Source organism: Haematobia irritans, chromosome 4 (assembly GCF_050003625.1).
Source record: "Haematobia irritans isolate KBUSLIRL chromosome 4, ASM5000362v1, whole genome shotgun sequence".
Taxonomy (NCBI): domain Eukaryota; kingdom Metazoa; phylum Arthropoda; class Insecta; order Diptera; family Muscidae; genus Haematobia; species Haematobia irritans.
Window position 1 is genome coordinate 115,883,721 of NC_134400.1, and position 22,261 is coordinate 115,905,981.

General features: G+C 31.9%; 1 protein-coding gene across 2 annotated transcripts in view; it reads left to right on the forward strand.

Moving 5' to 3' along the window:
* stj (voltage-dependent calcium channel subunit straightjacket) overlaps positions 1–22,261 on the forward strand; it is a 133,072-nt gene that overhangs the window by 40,662 nt on the left and 70,149 nt on the right. The window contains exons 6-9 of one of the 2 annotated variants that reach the window (XM_075305271.1): positions 9,011–9,460; positions 12,801–12,941; positions 16,025–16,108; positions 16,373–16,429. In XM_075305271.1, the coding sequence (XP_075161386.1) occupies positions 9,011–9,460; positions 12,801–12,941; positions 16,025–16,108; positions 16,373–16,429 (732 nt within the window). The remainder of the gene's footprint in view (positions 1–9,010; positions 9,461–12,800; positions 12,942–16,024; positions 16,109–16,372; positions 16,430–22,261) is intronic. The other variant, XM_075305272.1, reaches the window with a different exon arrangement.

The following is a 22,261-nucleotide window of genomic DNA, read 5'->3' on the forward strand; positions in this document are numbered from 1 at the left end:
AATCATAAATACAGTTTTGTGAAGTTGCCCCAAAATTGGTTCAGATTTAAATGTTTACCACTTTTTTTTACTAACATTGTGTTCCACCCCTGGACATTAGCCGACTTAAATTTAAAGTCTATAAATGTTGTAGAACTCTGACAAATTTTGTACAGATCTGGTCAGATTTAAATATATATGTGTATGGGAACATAAACCTTTATATGAAGCATTGGATATGCTATCGAAAATGTGCATCTACAAAGTGGTGCAGGGTATAATATAGTCGGCCCCGACCGACTATATTATATATTTTTATAAAAAATCCATTTTATCGAGTTTACCATTATTTAAAAAATTGTAAAAATCGCTTTTTCGGGTTTCCAACTATTTAAAATCTTTGAGCTTCGGTTAAATTGGATAATTTTATAAGTTCGTAACTCCGTATGTCTGTACATATGTATCTGTCTTGAAATAAATTATATCGTCCACAGATACTCTCAGAGTTACCTTAGAAATATTTGCATCGTATGTCCCTTCTAATTCAATGTAGAGTTTTTGATTTTATTGTTAACCCTTAAATGCGCATTGTATCATTGAAGATACAATCAGAAAAAAATTTCTTACCTCTTAAAATTTTTACAGAATTCTTCGAAATTAAGTTTGATGCATCTAAAACATCATAACGCAGTTTTAAAAAATATGTTTTCAGGAAAATCTATAGCACTTCTGTGTAATCTGAAATCAAAATTGAAAATCAAATTTTGCCCTAAAATTCCAAAACCTTCAAATGGGAAGATATATAATATTTATCAAAGATAAAGTAATGTCGGTAAAAAATCAGTGTAGTGTAAACATATCTCTATTCTCTAATAAAATCAAATTGTTTTTTTGTAAATAAAAACTTAGTTTATTGCTCACTGCATCGTCTATGATACAACCATTATCTTTGCACAAAAAAAAACACAACAACAAAAAATTTAAAAAAAAATGTGCTATGCAGATGTTCTTATTTTACCATCTTGCATATCATATATTTTATCACAGGAATCGGCCTGCTTGTGCATTGAAGGGTTATCAGAAAAATGCGTATTCTAAGCTACGCCAAAAATTACATTCGTCGTAAGGACAACAATATTTTTTCTGTTTATGACAAGTGTAGGATGCAAAGACAATAAACTCTAGGAAGATAGGAAATTGGCTACTGAGGAGATCAAACCATTTACCGTGTTAGTTTCATACTCGAACCAAACGCGTATACGACAAGTATGGACATAGCATTAAAATGCAAATAAAAAGAAATCAAGTGCACGAAATAAATTTCCTTAAACGAGAAAATGTAATTTTTTTGTTGTTGCCTAAAATTTAACATTGTTTCATTGAGAAAATAAAGTTTTTCATTTAAAAAATAAAAACGAATAATAAATTTAAAAAAAATACAAACATGTATGGAACTAACATGGTAAATGAAACATTTGGTATGACACAAGCCAATTTCCTATCTTCATAGAGATTATTGTCTTTGGTAGGAGGCACTGTTACAATAATAGTATTTCATAATGCTGAGCTAAGTTATGTTAAATAAATTATTTAAAAGTAAGCAAAGCATTGTAAAATTAAAAAAAATATATATTATAGATAGCATTTTAAAAACAATCGACTATGTTAAGGAACTGTTTGATGATGTGTGTAGGAACAGAATTTTTACTTAAATTTTTAACTTATATAAAACCAGTGGCATTGTATTAAACAGCAGCCCGCTACAGCTCGTTTAATAAAAAAGCTAATTGCACCATTTGCTGTTGCTCAGTGATTTTGCTTAATTTATTTAAATCTAAGAGTAATGTCATATTTTCTGCAATGTATTATAATAATTTTTTGTGAGTTTTTTTTCAGGAAATTTTGGAAAATGAAGATTTTTTTGCAAATATGTAGTATAAATGCCCAGAAAAGAAAGTGTAACCCTAAAAAGCAAAGAATTAAACAAGGGTTTGTCATTCCGCACGAATGCTATTTCAGTATTTAGAATATCATTTGAAAAAATAAAATAATAAAACTAAACTTTTTTTACTTTTTCGATGGCTCGAAATGTTACGGGTCACTTTTCAAATATTTTCTTTTTTGATATTTCCATTATATTTTCTGTATCCTTACTACGCATTGTACTTAGTGGACTTGAGGAAATTTTAAAATTTATTGCAAAAACTGTATAAAACAAAGGATTTTTATACACGCAAAAAAAAGTATTCTTTTCTTCCAAACGAAATTTTAGTCAAACAACCATCGTTTACTTATTGATTTTCGCTCTAACGAAGTTTTTTTTTTGGGAAGAACGGTATAGATATTTTTGTGATAAACGTTGGCTTCTTTACACTACGTGAAAACAATTTAATAATAATAATTTAATTTTCTGGTTAATTGGATCTTCCTTCATATCTTTCTCATTTCTATGAAATTTATAATGAGCAGAATCGAACCGGCGACCATACCGCTTATAAGTAGAGACCATGGCTGAACAAGAAGGTTAAATCATAGGCCCATATGATTACAATTTTTTTATTTCGACAAAATTTTAAGATGTCAAAATCATATGTTTATGGTGATTGCAGCTCTCCAAATGACACTGCATAGCAAATCCATCTCAAACAAACTCGCGCATTCATAGCTGGAGAATTGTTCAAAGATGACTTGAGTATCTTGATAACATATTCCAGACCCAAAATACCACGCACATCAGTTTTTAAACTGCATCATAAACTGTTTTTGTTAATAGATGGCAAAGATCCATTTGACTGACTTCAATTCTTAACTTTGGTGGGTATTATAGTCTTATTTGTCTCATATCGGCGTTCCTCGGATGAATTATCCACTTCACAATCACTCATAGGGACGCAATTAAATTTGAACCTTTATTTTTCTCTGGATTTGAATTATTTTTTCAGGACAATTGAGAGAATAAATAATTGCCACTTTTACCAATGCCATACGATTCTTTTATCAGCTGATTTTGACTTCTTAAAATTGTAAACAACATATTGAAATTTGTTGTTTTTGTTATCGTGATTCAACCTCCTTATTCAGCCATGGCAGAGACACTATCCACTGGGTCATGCAGCTCTGTCATCAACAAACAATTATCGCTATAACCAAAAACAATAGAAGATGGGAAATTGGCCGACGTCATACCAAAGAGTTCATTTACGGTGTTCGATACATACACGTTCGTTCATTTTTAATTTGCAATATTTTTTGTTAAAAACTCACAAATGATGTTAAATTTTGTATAAATAATAATGGGAAACATTTGACCGATTTTTCTACGTCATCCCCTGATACAAATTTCTTTTTATTCTTAGTTTAATTTGTGGAACAAAAAATCATAAACGACAAGTTTGCATCGAACGCCGTCAATGGTTTAATACCCTCTGCTGCCATTTTCCCATCTTCATCTTCCATTGTTTTTGGCTATAACCAAAGACAATAAACTCTTGGAAGATAGGAAATTGGCTACTGAGGAGATCAAACCATTTACCGTGTTAGTTTCATACTCGAACCAAACGCGTATACGACAAGTATGGACATAGCATTAAAATGCAAATAAAAAGAAATCAAGTACACGAAATAAATTTCCTTAAACGAGAAAATGTAATTTTTTTGTTGTTGCCTAAAATTTAACATTGTTTCATTGAGAAAATAAAGTTTTTCATTTAAAAAATAAAAACGAAAAATAAATTTAAAAAAAACTCAAAGATGTATGGAACTAACATGGTAAATGCAACATTTGGTATGACGCAAGCCAATTTCCTATCTTCCTAGAGTTTATTGTCTTTGGCTATAACCATCAATGCGCGATTGAAGCATACGGTCAAGTAGTTCTATTTATAGACATTGGTTGGCTCACCCAAGCCGATATAAAGAAACTTAATTTAAGGAAAACAAACGTCTTTGGTAAACAAAGTCTTTCGCAATGGAAGTAATATGATTTTACATATATTCTAACAAATTTCGTAAAAGTTCGAAAGGATGTTCAGCATTACATACTACTATATTAAATTTTTTCTACGAAACCTCAAAATGTGTCTTATTTAAGATATGAACAGTTCTTGATATAAACAAAATAGGATGTGATTTTGGAATGTTTTTTTGGCGATAAAGGTTTGGACTTTTTTCGTTGAAATTAAAAAAAAAACTGCAACAAAATAATAGCGATTGCGATACCCGCTTGTGATATCCAAACGCTTTTGTTTTTTCTTTTCGTGCATTAAATCTTTCTCTAGCTTTCTAGTTAATAATGGTAATGGTTAAACCATATTCCAAAAATTTTATGATAAATTCCTATTCAAATATACTAAATTATAACAAAAATATTTCATATATAACAGGTTGGCTGATAAGTCCCCGGTCTGCCACATAGATGATTCGTGTCAAAATTTGACGTCTGTAAGTCAATTAGTTTGTGAGATAGAGCGTCTTTTGTGAAGCAACTTTTGTTATTGTGAAAAAATGGAAAAAAGGAATTTCGTGTTTTGATAAAATACTGTTTTCTGAAGGGGAAAAATACGGTGGAAGCAAAAACTTGGCTTGATAATGAGTTTCCGGAAATCAACAATAATTGATTGGTATGCAAAATTCAAGCGTGGTGAAATGAGCACGGAGGACGGTGAACGCAGTGGACGCCCGAAAGAGGTGGTTATCGACGAAAACATCAAAAAAATCCACAAAATGATTTTGAATGACCGTAAAATGAAGTTGATCGAGATACCAGAGGCCTTAGGATATCAAAGGAACGTGTTGGTCATTACATTCATCAATATTTGGATATGCGGAAGCTCTGTGCAAAATGGGTGCCGCGCGAGCTCACATTTGACCAAAAACAACAACGTGTTGATGATTCTGAGCGGTGTTTGCAGCTGTTAACTCGTAATACACCCGAGTTGTTCCGTCGATAAGTGACAATGGATGAAACAAGGCTCCATCACTACACTCCTGAGTCGAATCGACAGTCGGCTGAGTGGACAGCGACCGGTGAACCGTCTCCGAAGCGTGGAAAGACTCAAAAGTCCGCTGGCAAAGTAATGGCCTCTGTTTTTTGGGATGCGCATGGAATAATTTTTATCGATTATCTTGAGAAGGGAAAAACCATCAACAGTGGCTATTATATGGCGTTATTGGAGCGTTTGAAGGTCGAAATCGCTACAAAACGGCCCCATATGAAGAAGAAAAAAGTGTTGTTCCACCAAGACAACGCACCGTACCACAAGTCATTGAGAACGATGGCAAAAATTCATGAATTGGGCTTCGAATTGCTTCCCCACCCACCGTATTCTCCAGATCTGGCCCCCAGCGACTTTTTCTTGTTCTCCGACCTCAAAAGGATGCTCGCAGGGTAAAAATTTAGCTGCAATAAAGAGGTGATCGCCGAAACTGAGGCCTATTTTGAGGCAAAACCGAAGGAGTACTACCAAAATGGTATCAAAAAATTGAAAGGTCGTTATAATCGTTGTATCGCTCTTGAAGGCAACTATGTTGAATAATAAAAACGAATTTTGACAAAAAAAATGTGTTTTTCTGTGTTAGACCGGGGACTTATCAGCCAACCTGTTAAAAAAAAAAAAAAAAAACAACAACAAATAAATAAATTAAATCGCTATGAATTTCAATAAATAACATAACACAACATAACATAAAAATATATTTTTATATAATATTGTTATTAATTCAGTAACATTTTTATTTAAAATAAAAAAAAAATCCAACTAAAGAGAAAGACCCCTATTTTCCGAATCGGGTGATATTTTTGGTGGTTTATCAGATAGATATGTCTGTGTGTGATAATTTTTTAGTATACTAGAATTCTATCATTAGTACATGTTTGTGTTACACATTCTGAGTAAATCATTCCCAATTTTGATATTAAAACAATTTGAGATTATCTTGTGAATATTCCTTCCAATGAATTATTTCCCGCTAGCTTCTAATTTTAGTTTTGTTAAAAAATTACTAAAAATGTCCACATTTGCTGTGGAGTGTGGATGAAGCATAATTCCTTTTATTAATTTTGTCAAAACTCGAAAAGCCAAAATACTCCACGTTTTATTCCCGAACATTTTTCCCCAAAACATTTCAAATTAATTTCAATATTTTAAATTTTTTTCGTTTCAAAATTTTTAAAGTTTAACTCCCTAAACTCTGAGTTAAAAGAACGAATATCGAGGCAAAAGTCGAAAATTTCTATTTTTTTGAGTAAAAAATCGTCAAAATTGATAGTCCTGCAAATAAAATATACACTTAAAAAAAAGTGAACTCTCTATTTCACTAAAGCCAATTTAACTTTATTTTAGTTCATGGAATTATTATATTTGGAGAAAGTTTCCTTTAATCTAATAATTTTTTGTGTACATTAGTTAAATTAACTAAAACTGAGGAAAAAAATATACTCAAATGAAGCATAAAGATTAACTAAATTCCTGTCTTCCACAAAATAGTTCAGAATTTCTTTAAATTTAAATTTTACCAAAAATGCGTCCATCATGAACTTCGTATATCACTAAAGACATTCTTGCAATTTTGAACTCCAAGTTTTTCCTTCAAACTACAAAATTTTCTTTAACAATTGAAAAAACTTAGTAATGTCTAATAAATTTTCTTGAATTTGTCGAAAAATATTTACTTATTTTTATGACATCGGCGTGATGCCAACGTTTGTAATACTGTTTAGTTAAAATTTTCTACAAATATTCAAAATTTTCTAAAATTAACCGAAAGTTTTCTTCCTGGTGGGTTCACTATTTTTTCAGTGTAATTGCTCTAATCGTTTACTTCTCTATGTCGAAACGAAAATTTTTTTCACAAGAAAGCAAGAATGTTTCTGGGACATGAAGTAACTGGCTTGTAACATACTTCGAAAAATCCCCAAATTTCTGAAATTTCCCCATCAAGTCCCCAACCCAAAAAATTCGTCCCCATTGAAGGAACTGGGACTTATCCCCAATTTGGGATAAGTCCCAGTGCTGACAACACTGCATCGAAGTGAGAAAGAAATGAGGAAATATTCAACTAGCCAGAAAATGCGAAATATTTTTATACCCTCCACCACAGGATGGGGATATATTAACTTTGTCATTCCGTTTGTAACACATCGAAATATTGCTCTAAGACCCCATAAAGTATATATATTCTGGGTCGTGGTGAAATTCTAAGTCGATCTGAGCATGTCCGTCCGTCCGTCTGTTGAAATCACGCTAACTTCCGAACGAAACAAGCTATCGACTTGAAACTTTGCACAAGTCGTTGTTATTGATGTAGGTCGGATGGTATTGCAAATGGGCCATATAGGTCCACTTTTACGTATAACCCCCATATATACGGACCCCCAAATTTGGCTTCCAGACCCTCTAAGAGAAGCAAATTTCATCCGATCCGGCTGAAATTTGGTACATGGTGTTAGTATATGGTCTCTAACAATCATGCAAAAATTGGTCCACATCGGTCCATAATTATATATAGCCCCCATATAACCCGATCCCCCGATTTGGCTTTCGGAGCCTCTGAGAGAAGCAAATTTCATCCGATCCGGCTGAAATTTGGTACATGGTGTTAGTAAATGGTCTTTAATATGGTCTTTATATGGTTCATGCAAAAATATAAACCGATCTCCAGATTTGGCTTGCGGAGCCTCTAAGAGAAGCAAATTTCATCCGATCCGGCTGAAATTTGGTACATGGTGTTAGTATGTGGTCTCTAATAACCATGCAAAAATTGGTCGAAATCGGTCCATAATTATATATAGCCCCCATATAAACCGATCCCCAGATTTGACCTCCGGAGCCCCTTGGAAGAGCAAAATTCATCCGATTCGGTTGAAATTTGGTACGTGATGTTAGTATATGGTATCCAACAACCATGCAGGAATTGGTTCATATCAGTCCATAATTATATATAACCCCCATATAAACCGATCCCCAGATTTGACCTCCGGTGCCTTTTGGAGAAGCAAAATTCATCCGATCTGGTTGAAATTTGGTACATGGTGGTAGTATATGATATTTAACAACCATGCCAAAAGTGGTCCATATCAGTCCATAATCATATATAGCCCCCATATAAACCGATCCCGAGAATTGGTTTTGGAGCCTCTTGGTACGTTTAGAAGAAGTTTCTACGCAATCCATGGTGGAGGGTACATAAGCTTCGGCCGTATATACCTGTTTTTAGTTAGTCTTTATTAAATTGTTTTCGCATTCTGTAAAAGTGTCAACGTTTATCCCAAAAAGTCTAAACTTTCTTCCAAACAAACTTCCTTACAGGACAAAAAATGATAAACGATGGTTGTTTTTCTAAAATTTCGTTTGGTAGTAAAAAAATATTTTTTGCGTGTGTCGACGAATCTATGTAATTTTTATCCAATTTTGAACCGATGTTATCAGAAATTCTGCTAATTGGATGAGAGCATATGCGACTATAGTCCAAATAATTCCAATTAGTCTTAGATCGAGTTAAAGACTGCGACTTTAGAGTATAGGATCTGATGGTGAGAAAAATTTCAATTGCTCCGTTATTTTTGCTTAGGTTGTTTTGTTATCGAATAAAAACCATTAGGGTAGGTGTTAAACATTGGGTTTAACATTTTACCACGTAAAATTATTGCATTTTAAATACTATAGACATAGAATAATACAAAAGGTACAATTCTTTTAAATCAAATATTTCAACTATGACGATAGATTTAATTTTATAAGTATTTATTATTATTATCATTTATTTATTTTTTTATTTTGTATTTCATATTTTTTAATTCATATTTAATTTCGTAGAATCTAAGGCATCAGTATTATAATAATTTTAAAATGTCGCATTTTATTTTATTTTATATTTTTTAATCCTGCTCTACTGCCAATGAAAATCCCCAATTCGAAAAAAAATGTTTATGTATTTTGTATGTACGCATACCAATACTTCTACTCTATTTCTATATATAATCATATATATGTATACACATAACAAATACATACATAAAAAACAAACATATAAGGCAAATCTTGGCAACATTCGAGAGCTTAAAGAGGGAATTGAGACAGTTAAAACCGTGTCGATCGCCAATTTCACCGCTGCATTGACAAAAGCTTTTGAGGTTTTGGAACAATTTAGGACGGAACAACATGGCGCCCTATGTAATCAGGCCATTATGATTGTCAGCGATGGTGCCCCCTTTAGTTACGAGGAAGTCTTCGAATCATATAATTGGCAAAATTTACCCTATAAACCGGTAAGGGTATTCACCTATTTGATTGGAAAAGAAGTGGCCGACGTTAAGGACATTAAATGGATGGCTTGTGCCAATCAAGGATATTATGTTCATTTGGCTGATACGGCTGAAGTAAGGGAAATGGTCCTTAATTATATACCAGTAATGGCTCGACCATTGGTATTGGGTAGACATGATCATCCGATAATTTGGACTCAAGTATATGCTGATGTTGAGGTAAGATCGTGATCTGTGTGTTGTTTTATATTTTGTGTATACTAAGATACCTTTATATGAAGTGTACATTCAACGAATTTTATTTGTAGTAATTGCTAAAAGGGTGGTCGAAAATAAGATTTGAGCTTGCATTCATTGAAATAAAATCATTTGCTGGCAATTTGAAGCATTTTTTGAAATCATGCATCAAAAATCGCACATGCCATTTAAATTTGAGAAAAAAAATTTTAAATCTTAACAATCCGTACACGCAGAGAAGGAATATGATCAACTCAAACATGTTTCAAGAGCAAAATGTTATTTTTCTATGGTGACCATGTAACATGCTTGTCACTAAAATGTTATTTTCTCGTCAAATATAACCTGCTTGCCGAAATCAGATACATGATTGCCGAGAAAATAACATGGTTGCGAAACCCATGTTACAGGGTCACCACCCAAAAATAACATTTTGCTCTTAAAACATGTTTGAGGTGATCACATTCCTTCCCTGGGTGTAAATTCACTAAAAAATAAAATGCATACACTTTATTTTGGAAATTTTTGACCAAAATATTTTATAAATGCGTACATGATATAAATAAGTTAATAGTTTTGTCTGACTGCTGGCAAATATATCTGACAAAATTTAATTTCTTCCTCTATAAGATAATTTCTTAATTTTAAGGAAAATTTGAGTTAAATTTTGATAAAAGAGCTAAGTTCAAGATGAACACATCGTTGAAGACATCTCTATATCTTAAGCGAAATTTGAGTTTAGTCAAACATAATGTCTCCTTAAATTCTATTTCACTTATATATTTATTCCCAGCAAAAACTCTCATTACCCGGTAATGTTGTATGTAAGCCTATTTAAAAATTAATAACCACACTGAAAAAAAGCATGTGTGGTTCCAAAGATTTTGTCTTTACTTTAACAATTTTGGCATTGATTCCGAGCCAAAGAAGCGGAGAATACAAGTAAGGATAATTCTCTTTTAAATTTGGGTTTTGTGTGCTTGCTTCTAGGAAGCAAATTTTGATTTTTCGGATTTTCAGGTTTTTTTCTTCATACACTATCAAAGTACTTTAAAAACGAGTTAACGACAGCTTTATTTTCCAAATTCAGACTCGACTTCCAGTCCAAAAAAACGCCTTTAAAATAAAGTGTTGAAAATCATGTCCTATTTTTGAACGATTTTTTGCTTTGTAGTCAAGATGCAGAAAAACAACAAATTTAAAGATAATTTCATTAATTTTAAAGAATTTTTCTGTGTTATTAAAGTCAAGTTGACCTTACCCCAAAAATTTTTTCTTTCATGTTATGATACCCATTTTAAAGTCAAATCACTTAATTATTAATACGATCTCATTCGGAAATTTATCGACTTTTGGACAAGGAAAAAAACTTTATATTAGAGAAATGCATCTCTAAGCTAAGCAAAATTTGCATTCGTATTTTGAGGACATGAAATCTTTGGCCTCACGGCAATATTTTTTTCAGTGCACTTATTAATTGGCATCGCTCCGGATTACATTTACATACGCATGTCCTAGGAGGAAAGTACTTCGGCCATGAAATAAGTAGTGCTTTTAGAGCATATAATCACCTAATATGTAATCACTTATTCGTAGATACACCAAAATTTGCAAAATAGCCACTTATTGTCTCAGGTAACCAAATCTCGAAAATATTGGTTTCTATCGCCGATTACAATGGATCAAAATATGGCGAGTAATGCTGTAATAGGAGCACTACGTGAATAGAAACGAATATTGTATAAATAAACAAAAAATCTAATAAATCATCTAAATAAGATTACACGCAAATTAATTTCACACTTCAAATAGAAATAAAAGTAGGTGAATTACGTTATAATATATCCAATAGTCAATTCACATTAGGTTCGAAATCTACTAAAAATGGATTTTAAGTCCCTTTTTTATAAGGCAAATGGCATTTGAAATCTAGTTTAACCCCGTAATGCCCCAATTTTTTTGCCAGCTGATTCAATTTTCAATGTTAACGACACAAAAGCAAGAGAACTAAACAAGAAAAATTTATACGGTAAGATTAAGCATATGCTACAAAGCTTCTTGAATAGTTTCAAATAAGTTTTCTTTTTATTTTGCTCACTTTTGTTGTCTTAAGGTGTGTTTTACCAAAAGGTTCCTAATTAAATCAAGACCGCCTAAAGGCGGGCTTGGGCATTGGAGGGTTAAGTGCATTTTGGAAGTGTAATATGAATGAGGTATAAGAAAGCATTTATTTAAAACATAATATGTTAATGGCATTAATTTAAAGCACAATTATTATGAAATATTTGTGATGAACATTTCTTAACGGAAAAATATTCAGAATTACCGTTACATTACATATTCTTTTTGATTTTTTAAGTAAAAACTCAATTATGTGAATAATTATACCTAATGGTACCATCATATATTCTATTTTATTAAGTCATTAACAGCCAACTGCATAAAAATTTGAGAATAACAATTCGAAAATTACCTAGAAGTATTTATTTTGGTCATTACAAGTTAGTCATTATAACTCACCGCAATGTAATGCAACGTCTAATTACAGCTGTACTACTGGTAATGCCAATTGTAATGAGATGTGGTTACCTAGTTTTTGCAGGGTTAGTATGTTCGTAAAAAAAAAATTGACAAAAATTACAAACCTTTATTGTTTATTAAGAATGCTTTGCAAAATACCTAGTACAACCAGAGAAAAAATGTGATCATGTCATGTCATAATGACTGCGATAATGACAAGCTCTTAAAAATGTGATTTTCCCACATGTCAATTTTATACATAAATTTTTTTATGGTTAAATAAAGGGTTTTCCAACAAGAGGTGTCATTTTGAGTCTGTAAGTGCCCTTATTATTTGATATTTGTAGAAATTGCAACGATAATCCATTTTTTTCCTGACTGACAAGGACAATTTCCGTCTCGGTGGCTATGCTAACATGCAAACTTTTCACATCTGGGGCTCATAAAACCCCAAGAGCTATTGTTGGTCTCCCCCCAGGAGCAATTTTTGGTTTCCATATACTAACTTGTGACTTCTTCCGTGGCGCTACGTGGAAGATAAGGTGTACGCCAAAAGCCCAATGTAAATTCAAAAACTCAGAGATAGAAAGGATAAGGTCGTAAGCGCGGTCATGGTTGCCATTTGATGATACGAGTATTAATTTTCATTTTTAACAGCTTTATTATGAAATAAACATCCGAATAACAATTACAATTTTTCTTTGAATACCTAAATAACACCTCTTGTTGGAAATCCTTTATATTTATTATACTTACACAATCAATTGATATTAATTATTAATCTTAATTTATTCCACAAAAGGATCCTGAAATGTCAGACTATCTGTGGCAAAATGAACAAAATAATGATCAGAAGGAAAATATCCTGGAGTACAACAGAGTAAGTCTACGCATGCTCGAGCCAGATGAGGTACGACGTCGTGAGTATCGTCGAATGCGAAAGGTAAGTCAATGATTTTCTTCTCAGAAAGATGTCATATTACGTATTTTCATTTACTATCACGTTTTCACGATTGGGCTCACCTTAATTCACAATTTATTCGCAGTCGGCAATTGTAATTTAGATAATAGAGATACATATGCCCCCATATACAAAAAAGATAAAGAAAACTGCAAGCCTACACCCTCAAGAAAATCGCTTCTCTAACATAACAGGTTGGCTGATAAGTCCCCGGTATAGCAAAGAAAAACACATTTTTATTTTTTTATTTTTATTATTCAACATAGTTCCCTTCAAGAGCGATACAACGATTATAACGACCTTCCAATTTTTTGATACCATTTTGGTAGTACTCCTTCGGTTTTGCCCCAAAATAGGCCTCAGTTTCGGCGATCACCTCTTCATTGCAGCCAAATTTTTTCCCTGCGAGCATCCTTTTGAGGTCTGAGAACAAGAAAAAGTCGCTGGGGGCCAGATCTGGAGAATACGGTGGGTGGGGAAGCAGTTCGAAGCCCAATTCATGAATTTTGCCATCGTTCTCAATGACTTGTGGCGCCGTGCGTTATCTTGGTGGAACAACACTTTTTTCTTCTTCATATGGGGCCGTTTTGCCACGATTTCGACCTTCAAACGCTCCAATAACGCCATATAATAGTCACTGTTGATGGTTTTTCCCTTCTCAAGATAATCGATAAAAATTATTCCATGCGCATCCCAAAAAAAACAGGGGCCAATACTTTGCCAGCGGACTTTTGAGTCTTTCCACGCTTCGGAGACGGTTCACCGGTCGCTGTCCACTCAGCTGACTGTCGATTGGACTCAGGAGTGTAGTGATGGAGCCATGTTTCATGTTTCACTTACAGACGTCAAATGTTGACACGAATCATTTGAAGGTTGGTACTATATAAAAATAATGTGCATTTAATACTAGCGACGGCATCTATGTGTCAGAACGGGGACTTATCAGCCAACCTGTTATATACTTGTTTTAGTTAAACAAGCGCACCAAGAATTTAATTATAGTTCAATATCGATGTCAACCAATCATTTGTTTTCCATTTACATACTTATTACTATTAGATGTACTATACGTTAAATATTCTTCGTACAACAAAGGCTGAAATGTGAATTATAGTAAAATGTTACTCATGTTCCAAATATATTTTTAAATTAATTTGTGAGTTATGCTTATTATACCCTCCATCATAGGATGGGGGTATATTAACTTTGTCATTCCGTTTGTAACACATCGAAATATTGCTCTAAGACCCCATAAAGTATATATATTCTGGGTCGTGGTGAAATTCTGAGTCGATCTAAGCATGTCCGTCCGTCCGTCCGTCCGTCTGTTGAAATCACGCTAACTTCCGAACGAAACAAGCTATCGACTTGAAACTTGGCACAAGTAGTTGTTATCGATGGAGGTCGGATGGTATTGAAAATGGGCCATATCGGTCCACTTTTACGTATAGCCCCCATATAAAGGGACCCTCAGATTTGGCTTGTGGAGCCTCTAACAGAAGCATATTTCATCCGATCCGGCTGCAATTTTGTACATGGTGTTGGTGTATGGTCTCTAACAACCATGCAAAAATTGGTCCACACCGGTCCATAATTATATATAGCCCCCATATAAACCGATCCCCAGATTTGGCTTGTGGAGCCTCTAACAGAAGCATATTTCATCCGATCCGGCTGCAATTTGGTACATGGTGTTGGTATAGGGTCTCTAACAACCGTGCAAAAATTGGTCCACATCGGCCCATAATTATATATAGCCCCCATATAAACCGATCCCCAGATTTGGCTTGCGGAGCCTAAAAGAGAAGCAAATTTCATCCGATCCGGCTGAAATTTGGTACATGGTGTTGGTATATGATCTCTAACAACCATGCAAAAATTGGTCCACATCGGTCCATAATTATATATAAACCGATCCCCAGATTTGGCTTGCGAAGTCTCCAAGAGAAGCAAATTTCATCAAAGCCGGTTGTAATTTGGAACATGGTGTTAGTATATGATCTTTAACAACCGTGTCAGAATTGGTCCATATCGGTCCATAATTATATATAGCCCCCATATAAAACGTTCTCCAGATTTGACCTCCGGAGCCTCTTGGAGGAGTAAAATTCATCCGATCCGGTTCAAATTAGGAACGTGGTGTTAGTATATGGTCGCTAACAACCATACCAAAATTGGTCCAATCACACAAAAATTGGTCCATATCGGTTCATAATCATGGTTTCCACTAGAGCCAAAAATAATCTACCAAAATTTTATTTCTATAGAAAATTTTATCAAAATTTTATTTCTATAGAAAATTTTGTCAAAATTGTATTTCTAGAGAAAATTTTGTAAAAAGTTTATTCGGTTCATAATAAAATTTTCATCATTGCCAAAATTTTATTTCTATAGAAAATTTTGTCAAAATTTTATTTCTATAGAAAATTTTGTTCAAATTTTATTCGGTTCATAATCATGGTTGCCACTCGTGCCACAAATAATCTACGAAGATTTTATTTCTATAGAAAATTTTGTCAAAAGTTTATTTCTATAGAAAATTTTGTTAAAATTTTATTTCTTTAGAAATTTTTATCAAAATTTTCTTTCTATAGAATATTTTGTCAAAATTTGTATTTCTAGAGAAAATTTTGTGAAAATTTTATTTCTATACAAAATTTTGTTAAAATTTTATTTCTGTAGAAAATTTTGTCAAAATTTTATGTCTACTTTGTCAAACTGAATTATATACGTATTGGATCGATCGTTTTTGATTTAATATATACCACGTATGGACTTACATACAATTTAGAACATGGTGTTAGGAGGTTTTAAGATACCTTGCCATCGGCAAGCGTTACCGCAACTTAAGTAATTCGATTGTGGATGGCAGTGTTTAGAAGAAGTTTCTACGCAATCCATGATGGAGGGTACATAAGCTTCGGCCTGGCCGAACTTACGGCCGTATATACTTATTTATTTGCCAATTGTCCAATTTGGACGTCTAAGTAGAAATACCAAAAATCATAATGGCAAATCTTAAAAATAATGTTACCATAAATAAAGCATGCTCTTTAATTTTATAGGCCTGGGATCAACCTACCGACACCGATATATACAAATTTATGACTACCATTTCCATGCCAGTATATGATCGTCGTGAAAACGCGGTAAGTAACTCCATAAAGTAACTCTAATAAATCAATTGCTATGCGCCATATCTTTTTGAATTTCGATTCGAAAAATTTTTCATTTTCATCTTTAATAAATATCCACACTACATATATATTTTTAAGCTTTTCACACTCAATCTACCAAAAACAACAACACCAACAGTACCAATGACCACAACCAATGTATATTTTGTTTTGTAATTATAAAATTCATTATAAATTCACAACTTTTCTAATAATGTACAAACACTATTCTAACAGAATATCACCGAACTGGTTTTAATAAATGAAGCCCTTTGGGAAATGCAAACACGTGAGGTATTTTTATAAAAAAACCCCAAAAAATAATGGTAGTCAGCTGTAATCGATCGATCAATAGAAACAAATCATATATCGTAAACAAAAAGTTGCTCTAGAATTCTCCAGAGTAGAGAGATCGTAATTTGAAATAAATCAACAAGTAAACATATAGTAATTCTACATAAAAATATAGACATATTTAAGACATTATAGCTAGCATTCATATAAGCGAAAATGCATAGAGATCCTTACACAGTTGGGTATACACAAAGAATAGCAGAAAAATAACTGATTTATATAGTACAATTATTTAGTTTTAACTATGTATGTTAATAGTAATTCGCTATTTACTCATTTACCCAATTTTATCACATGTAAACAATAGTTGATTTGATATTCTTGAAATTCAATAAATGTTTGTATTAAGTTAACTTTGATAATAACCGGAGCAATTGATAAAATGTATTGTCTATATTTTTTATAATATTTTCGAAAAAGTATTTCCGTAGTTTGTCAATAGATATTGTCGGAGTCGTCTATATCCAGTCGGAGTCGACTATGTTGTCGTTGGAAATTTTGAAAAGTCGCATAGCCATAAAAAAAAGTCTCTTATATTTGTGAAGTCTTCTTACCGTTGGAAATTTTGAAAAAGTTGCACAAAGAGTCACATTTTCAAAAAAAAAAAGTCGCGTATCGGTAAAAAAAAGTCGCTTATATTTGTGATGTCTTTTTTAAATCTTTTTGTAACACAAGAACAAAAAAATGCTTATCATTTTGGTTGCGTTTAAACAGAACTAATATTTTTGTCTTCAATCACGAAATTAATTGAACCAATTAATTTTTAATTGAAATGTCTTCAATCACCAAAGTCAATTAAAAAATTAATTGTTCCAATAAAAAAATTAATTGATACAATTCATTTTTGTTTCAATTAAAAAATTAATTGATACAATTAAATTTTTAAGTGAATATGTTTTAAACTTCATTTAAAATTTAAATTTAATTTAAAATTAAACCACTTCTTTCCCGAAAAAAAAAGACATCTTATTCCAAAGTACATTAATTTGGCTCAATGATATGGAAAAAGACGAAACAAATTTTTGTATTGCAGAAAAACAGCTGATCAGCTGCCAGTGATTGGCGAGTAAGGTGCCTGGCATATTTGTACATTTTCTTTGAGCCTCGTATGCGACTAAATTCGCACATTTCGGATATTTAAACAAAAATTTCATGGCACCAGAAAGTGGTGACTAAAGTCACACAACGGTACAACTGATTTGCGGCGTAACCACCCACACTGTGTCATACAATATGTGTGTTGGAAAGGTGACATTTAAAGCCTCTTTTAAGAAAAAAAAAGAAAATTGTAAAAAAGCTTACTCCTCCCGTGTAACAACTGGAGGATATGACCACATATGATTTGATCTCAAAAGTGGCAGATATGATTAGATACCCAGCAAAAAAAATGGAAGTTGTTCCACAAACATTTCTTTTAAAGCCCATCCCAGAATCCCCCATTGAGTTTTTCAACTTCCGATGCAGTCCTTTTGGACAAGTCCACAAAAATGTCTTCTAAAGCGCATCGTGGGATCCCCCAAAAATTTTTTTCCACTTCCGATGCAGTCCTTTTGGACAGTGGGATCCCCCACTGATTTTTTTCTACTTCCGATGCAGTCATTGTGGACAAGTATTAGAAAGAACGCAATCAGGCAATTTTAAGTGAAAATTTTGTACAATTAAATTTTACAAAAAAAAAAATAAAAAACTAATAAAAAAACTAAAAAAAATAGAAATTAATAAAAAAAAGTAAAAAAAATAATTTAAAAAATAGTTTCATCCCCGCTGGCATTTGAACCTGTGCCGTTAGACTTTTTCGCTTCCATGGAAGTTCTTTTGAGAAGGTTTTGCAAATTACGAGAATTTTTAATTTTTTTGTTGATTTTTAATGGAAAAAATATATTTATACGAAAATATATGCCGAAAATAAAAAATAAAAACGATGCATGACATAAAAAATAGTTTTTTAGAAAAATATTTTATAAAAAAATTGCCGCTGGTGAGATTTTAACCTGCGTTTCTTATTTTTTCGTTCATACTAATAAAGAACATCTCGAGAAGCAATTAGAATGTTATTCCTTGGTTGAACTTTCGACGCTTTATGTTCAATAGCGTTTGTGGCTGAGTGTACTAAGGCGTTCTGTTATGGTGCCAGCAAATCCAGGTTCAACCCCTGGTCGGAGCGAAAAAGTTTTTCAAATTGTAAAAATTAGATAATAGGAAAATAATTGTGTAATAAAACATATTGATGAAAAAAAGTGAAATTGGTTGAAAAAAATTGTTTTTTTTTCGCTTTTTAAATTTCTTCATTCAAATTAACTTCCAGGGCACAACTTCTAAAGCAATGCAAAGGATCCAAAAAGGAGTAATTCCGTCCTATGACAAGCCCATGTTAAATTCATTGGAGATGATCCAAGTTTGCACTACTTCCGGATCACAGATTGGGGATTCAAACTACTTTTTTGGAAGCTCTTTTTTTTTTTGCTGGGATATAATTATATTTAATCCCATATATGACCGGATCTAACATCAGATCCAACTATTCAAGGGATAAATATAATTACATTAGATTTAGTCCAATATTGAGATCTTATCGTATATATTTTCATAATAATTCGATATGATTAGATCTTACCATTTTTTGGATCTACTCGTATCTAATCGTATATAATTAGATCTCTCATTTATTACTCGGTAAAAATAATGAAGAACATTTTTATAAAAAGGGGTAATACGCCACTCAAACCACCAATCAAATTGGTAAAGTTTACAGAGACGAGGATGTATAAGTTTGTGAGTGAGAAGAAAATTTGCTGTGAATTGTACCTTGCTTTGGTCGAAAGATTAGCCAAGACCGTCTCCTAATGAGTCATGACATTGCCAAGGGACTAACTATTCATCATCAAATGAGTCTGATGGCCTACATACAAAAATAGTTTACTTGGATCCAAAGATTTTGACCTTTCCTTAAGGATTTTGGTATTGATTCGTAGGCACAGATGTGGCTTTAAAATAAGGACATTGTCTAGGGAGTCATGTTGCTTTAAATCAAGGCCCTATAAAATTAAAATTATGATACAGATTTCATTTTTCGAATTTCATTGCCTTTTTGCGGTTTATTAAAAGGCTATTCATGTGTAAATAAAAGTCAGTTAAGAAATTCATATTATAAAAGATACTTCAAAGTAAACAATATTTTATTAATTTTAACATAAAAAAACTTTAAACTAAATATCCAAAATTCTCAAAATAAGTATTGACCCATCTTTGAAGCTTTTTTTTATCATTAATCCAAAGATTCAATGTCTCAGTTAATTTAAAGACTATTTCTCTAAATCAAAAATGTTTTTATTTACTTTAAGGGAAATTTGCCGCAATTCAAAGACATACGACTTCCACGAAGGGACCCAAATCTCACAGATTTGTGCCGTACATTTAAAGAAGAAAATTTTCAAATCGAAGATTATGGACTTTCTTTTAACTAAAATGCCTTTATTTTAAAGAAATTTGTTCTCAATATTGTGTATAGGCTTGTCAGACGTACTGTTTTTAACAATTGTACTGGCTTTTCAAACGTACACAAAACAGTACGCAAAAGCACTGGTTTTTACTTTTTGTACACTGAAAAAAAAATATTGTCTTGAGGTCAAAGATTTCATGTCTTTAAAATACGAATTCAAATTTTGCTTGGTCTAGAAGACACATTTCTCTAATATAAAGTTTTTTCCTTATCCAAAAATCGATAAACTTTACAATGAAGTCGTATTGTCCTTATAATTAAGTGATTTGACTTAAAAATGGGTATCATAACATGAAACAAAAAATGTTTGGGCTAAGGTCTACTTGACTTTAATAATTCAGAAAAATTCTTTAAATTTAATGAAATTGTCTTTAAATTTGTTGTCTTTTTGCATCTTGACTACAAAGCAAAAAATCGATTCAAATATAGGACATGTTTTTCAAAACTTTATTTTAAAGAAGTTTTTTACTTGAAACATAGCATAATTTCTACTGGAAGTCGAGTCTTAATTTGGAAAATAAAGTTGTCGTTAACTCGTTTTTAAAGGACTTTGATAGCATATGAATAAAAAAACGCTGAAAAAGCGAAAAATTAAAATTTGCTTCCTAGAAGCAAGTACACAAAACCCAAATTTAAAAGAGAATTGTGTCTTAAAAGTATCCTTACTTGTATTCTCCGCTTCTTTGGCTCGGAATCATTACCAAATTTTTTTAAATTAAAGACAAAATCTTTGGAACCGGACATGTTTTTTTTCAGTATACTGTTATTTTTCAACACCAGAATTTTTAGTTAATGGATCGTAGAATCTTCATTTCATCATCTTCGTTCTTGATTGCTTCATCTTATATATGTATGAATTGTATATCGGATGTCAGCTAATTTTTAAAATTTTTAAAGTAAAGACAAAATCTTTTGAACCGGGTATGTTTTTTTTTCAGTGTGTTAGTCGGTTGCACCAGAGTTTGTCACACGAAATCTTTTATATAAAATATTTTAAACACGAAAAGAAAACTGAAATGTTAAAGACATGTGCAATCGAGTTTATAATAAAATTTTATCTGGTATCCAAATGGGATAATTTTTTGTAGAACTATATTTCAGTTTGGCAAAAATAACAAGTAAGAAAAGTCTAAAGTCGGGCGCGGCCGACTATATTATACCCTGCACCACTTTATAGATCTAAATTTTCGATACCATATCACATCCGTTAAATGTGTTGGGTGCTATATATAAAGGTTTGTCCCAAATACATACAGCTATATATGGGAGATATATCTAAATCTGAACCGATTTCAACCAAATTTGGCACGCATAGCTACAATGCTAATTCTACTCCCTGTGCAAAATTTCAATTACAACGGAGTAAAAGATTGGTCACTGTGGTCGTATGAGTGTTAATCGGGCGAACGATATATATGGGAGCTATATGTAAATCTGAACCGATTTCAATAAAATTTGGCACACTTGACTGTAGTACTAATTGTTCTTCTTGTGTAAAATTTGAAGCAAATTAGGGTAAAACTCTGGCTGCTGGGGCCATATAAGTCCATATCGGGCGAAATATATATATATATATATATATATATATATATATATATATATATATATATATATATATATATATATATATATATATATATATATATATATATATATATATATATATATATATATATATATATATATATATATATATATATATATATATATATATATATATATATATATATATATATATATATATATATATATATATATATATATATATATATATATATATATATGTGCAAAGGGTCGTGGGTTCAATCCCTGCTCCGACCGAACACTGTTTTTTTTTTTTAATTTACACATTTATATTTATACCATATTACATTTTTATAATGAAACTTCGAAATGTGGGTTATTAAAGATTTATAGTCAGTAACAGTGCTTGATATAAACGAAACTGACTGATTTTTGGATAAATATTATTTTTTTATTGCAAAAATAACAATTTTGTAACAAAAAACTGTTTTTGGTACAAAACTTTAAAATTTGGAAGGAATTCCAAAACTCTAACAAAAGAAGAACGTGGAGTCGAGTATAAACATACATAGATAATTTTATAATATAAACATAAATTTATTTAGGCGTGAACAGTTTTTTACTAGCATTTAATACCATCGCTCTAAAATGCCTTTTATTTTTCTTTAATAATTCATTTTAAAGAAAATAAACTTTTTAAATTGTTTTAGCTGCGAAACTCGAACTTAATGCCCGCTTTTATATTTGAA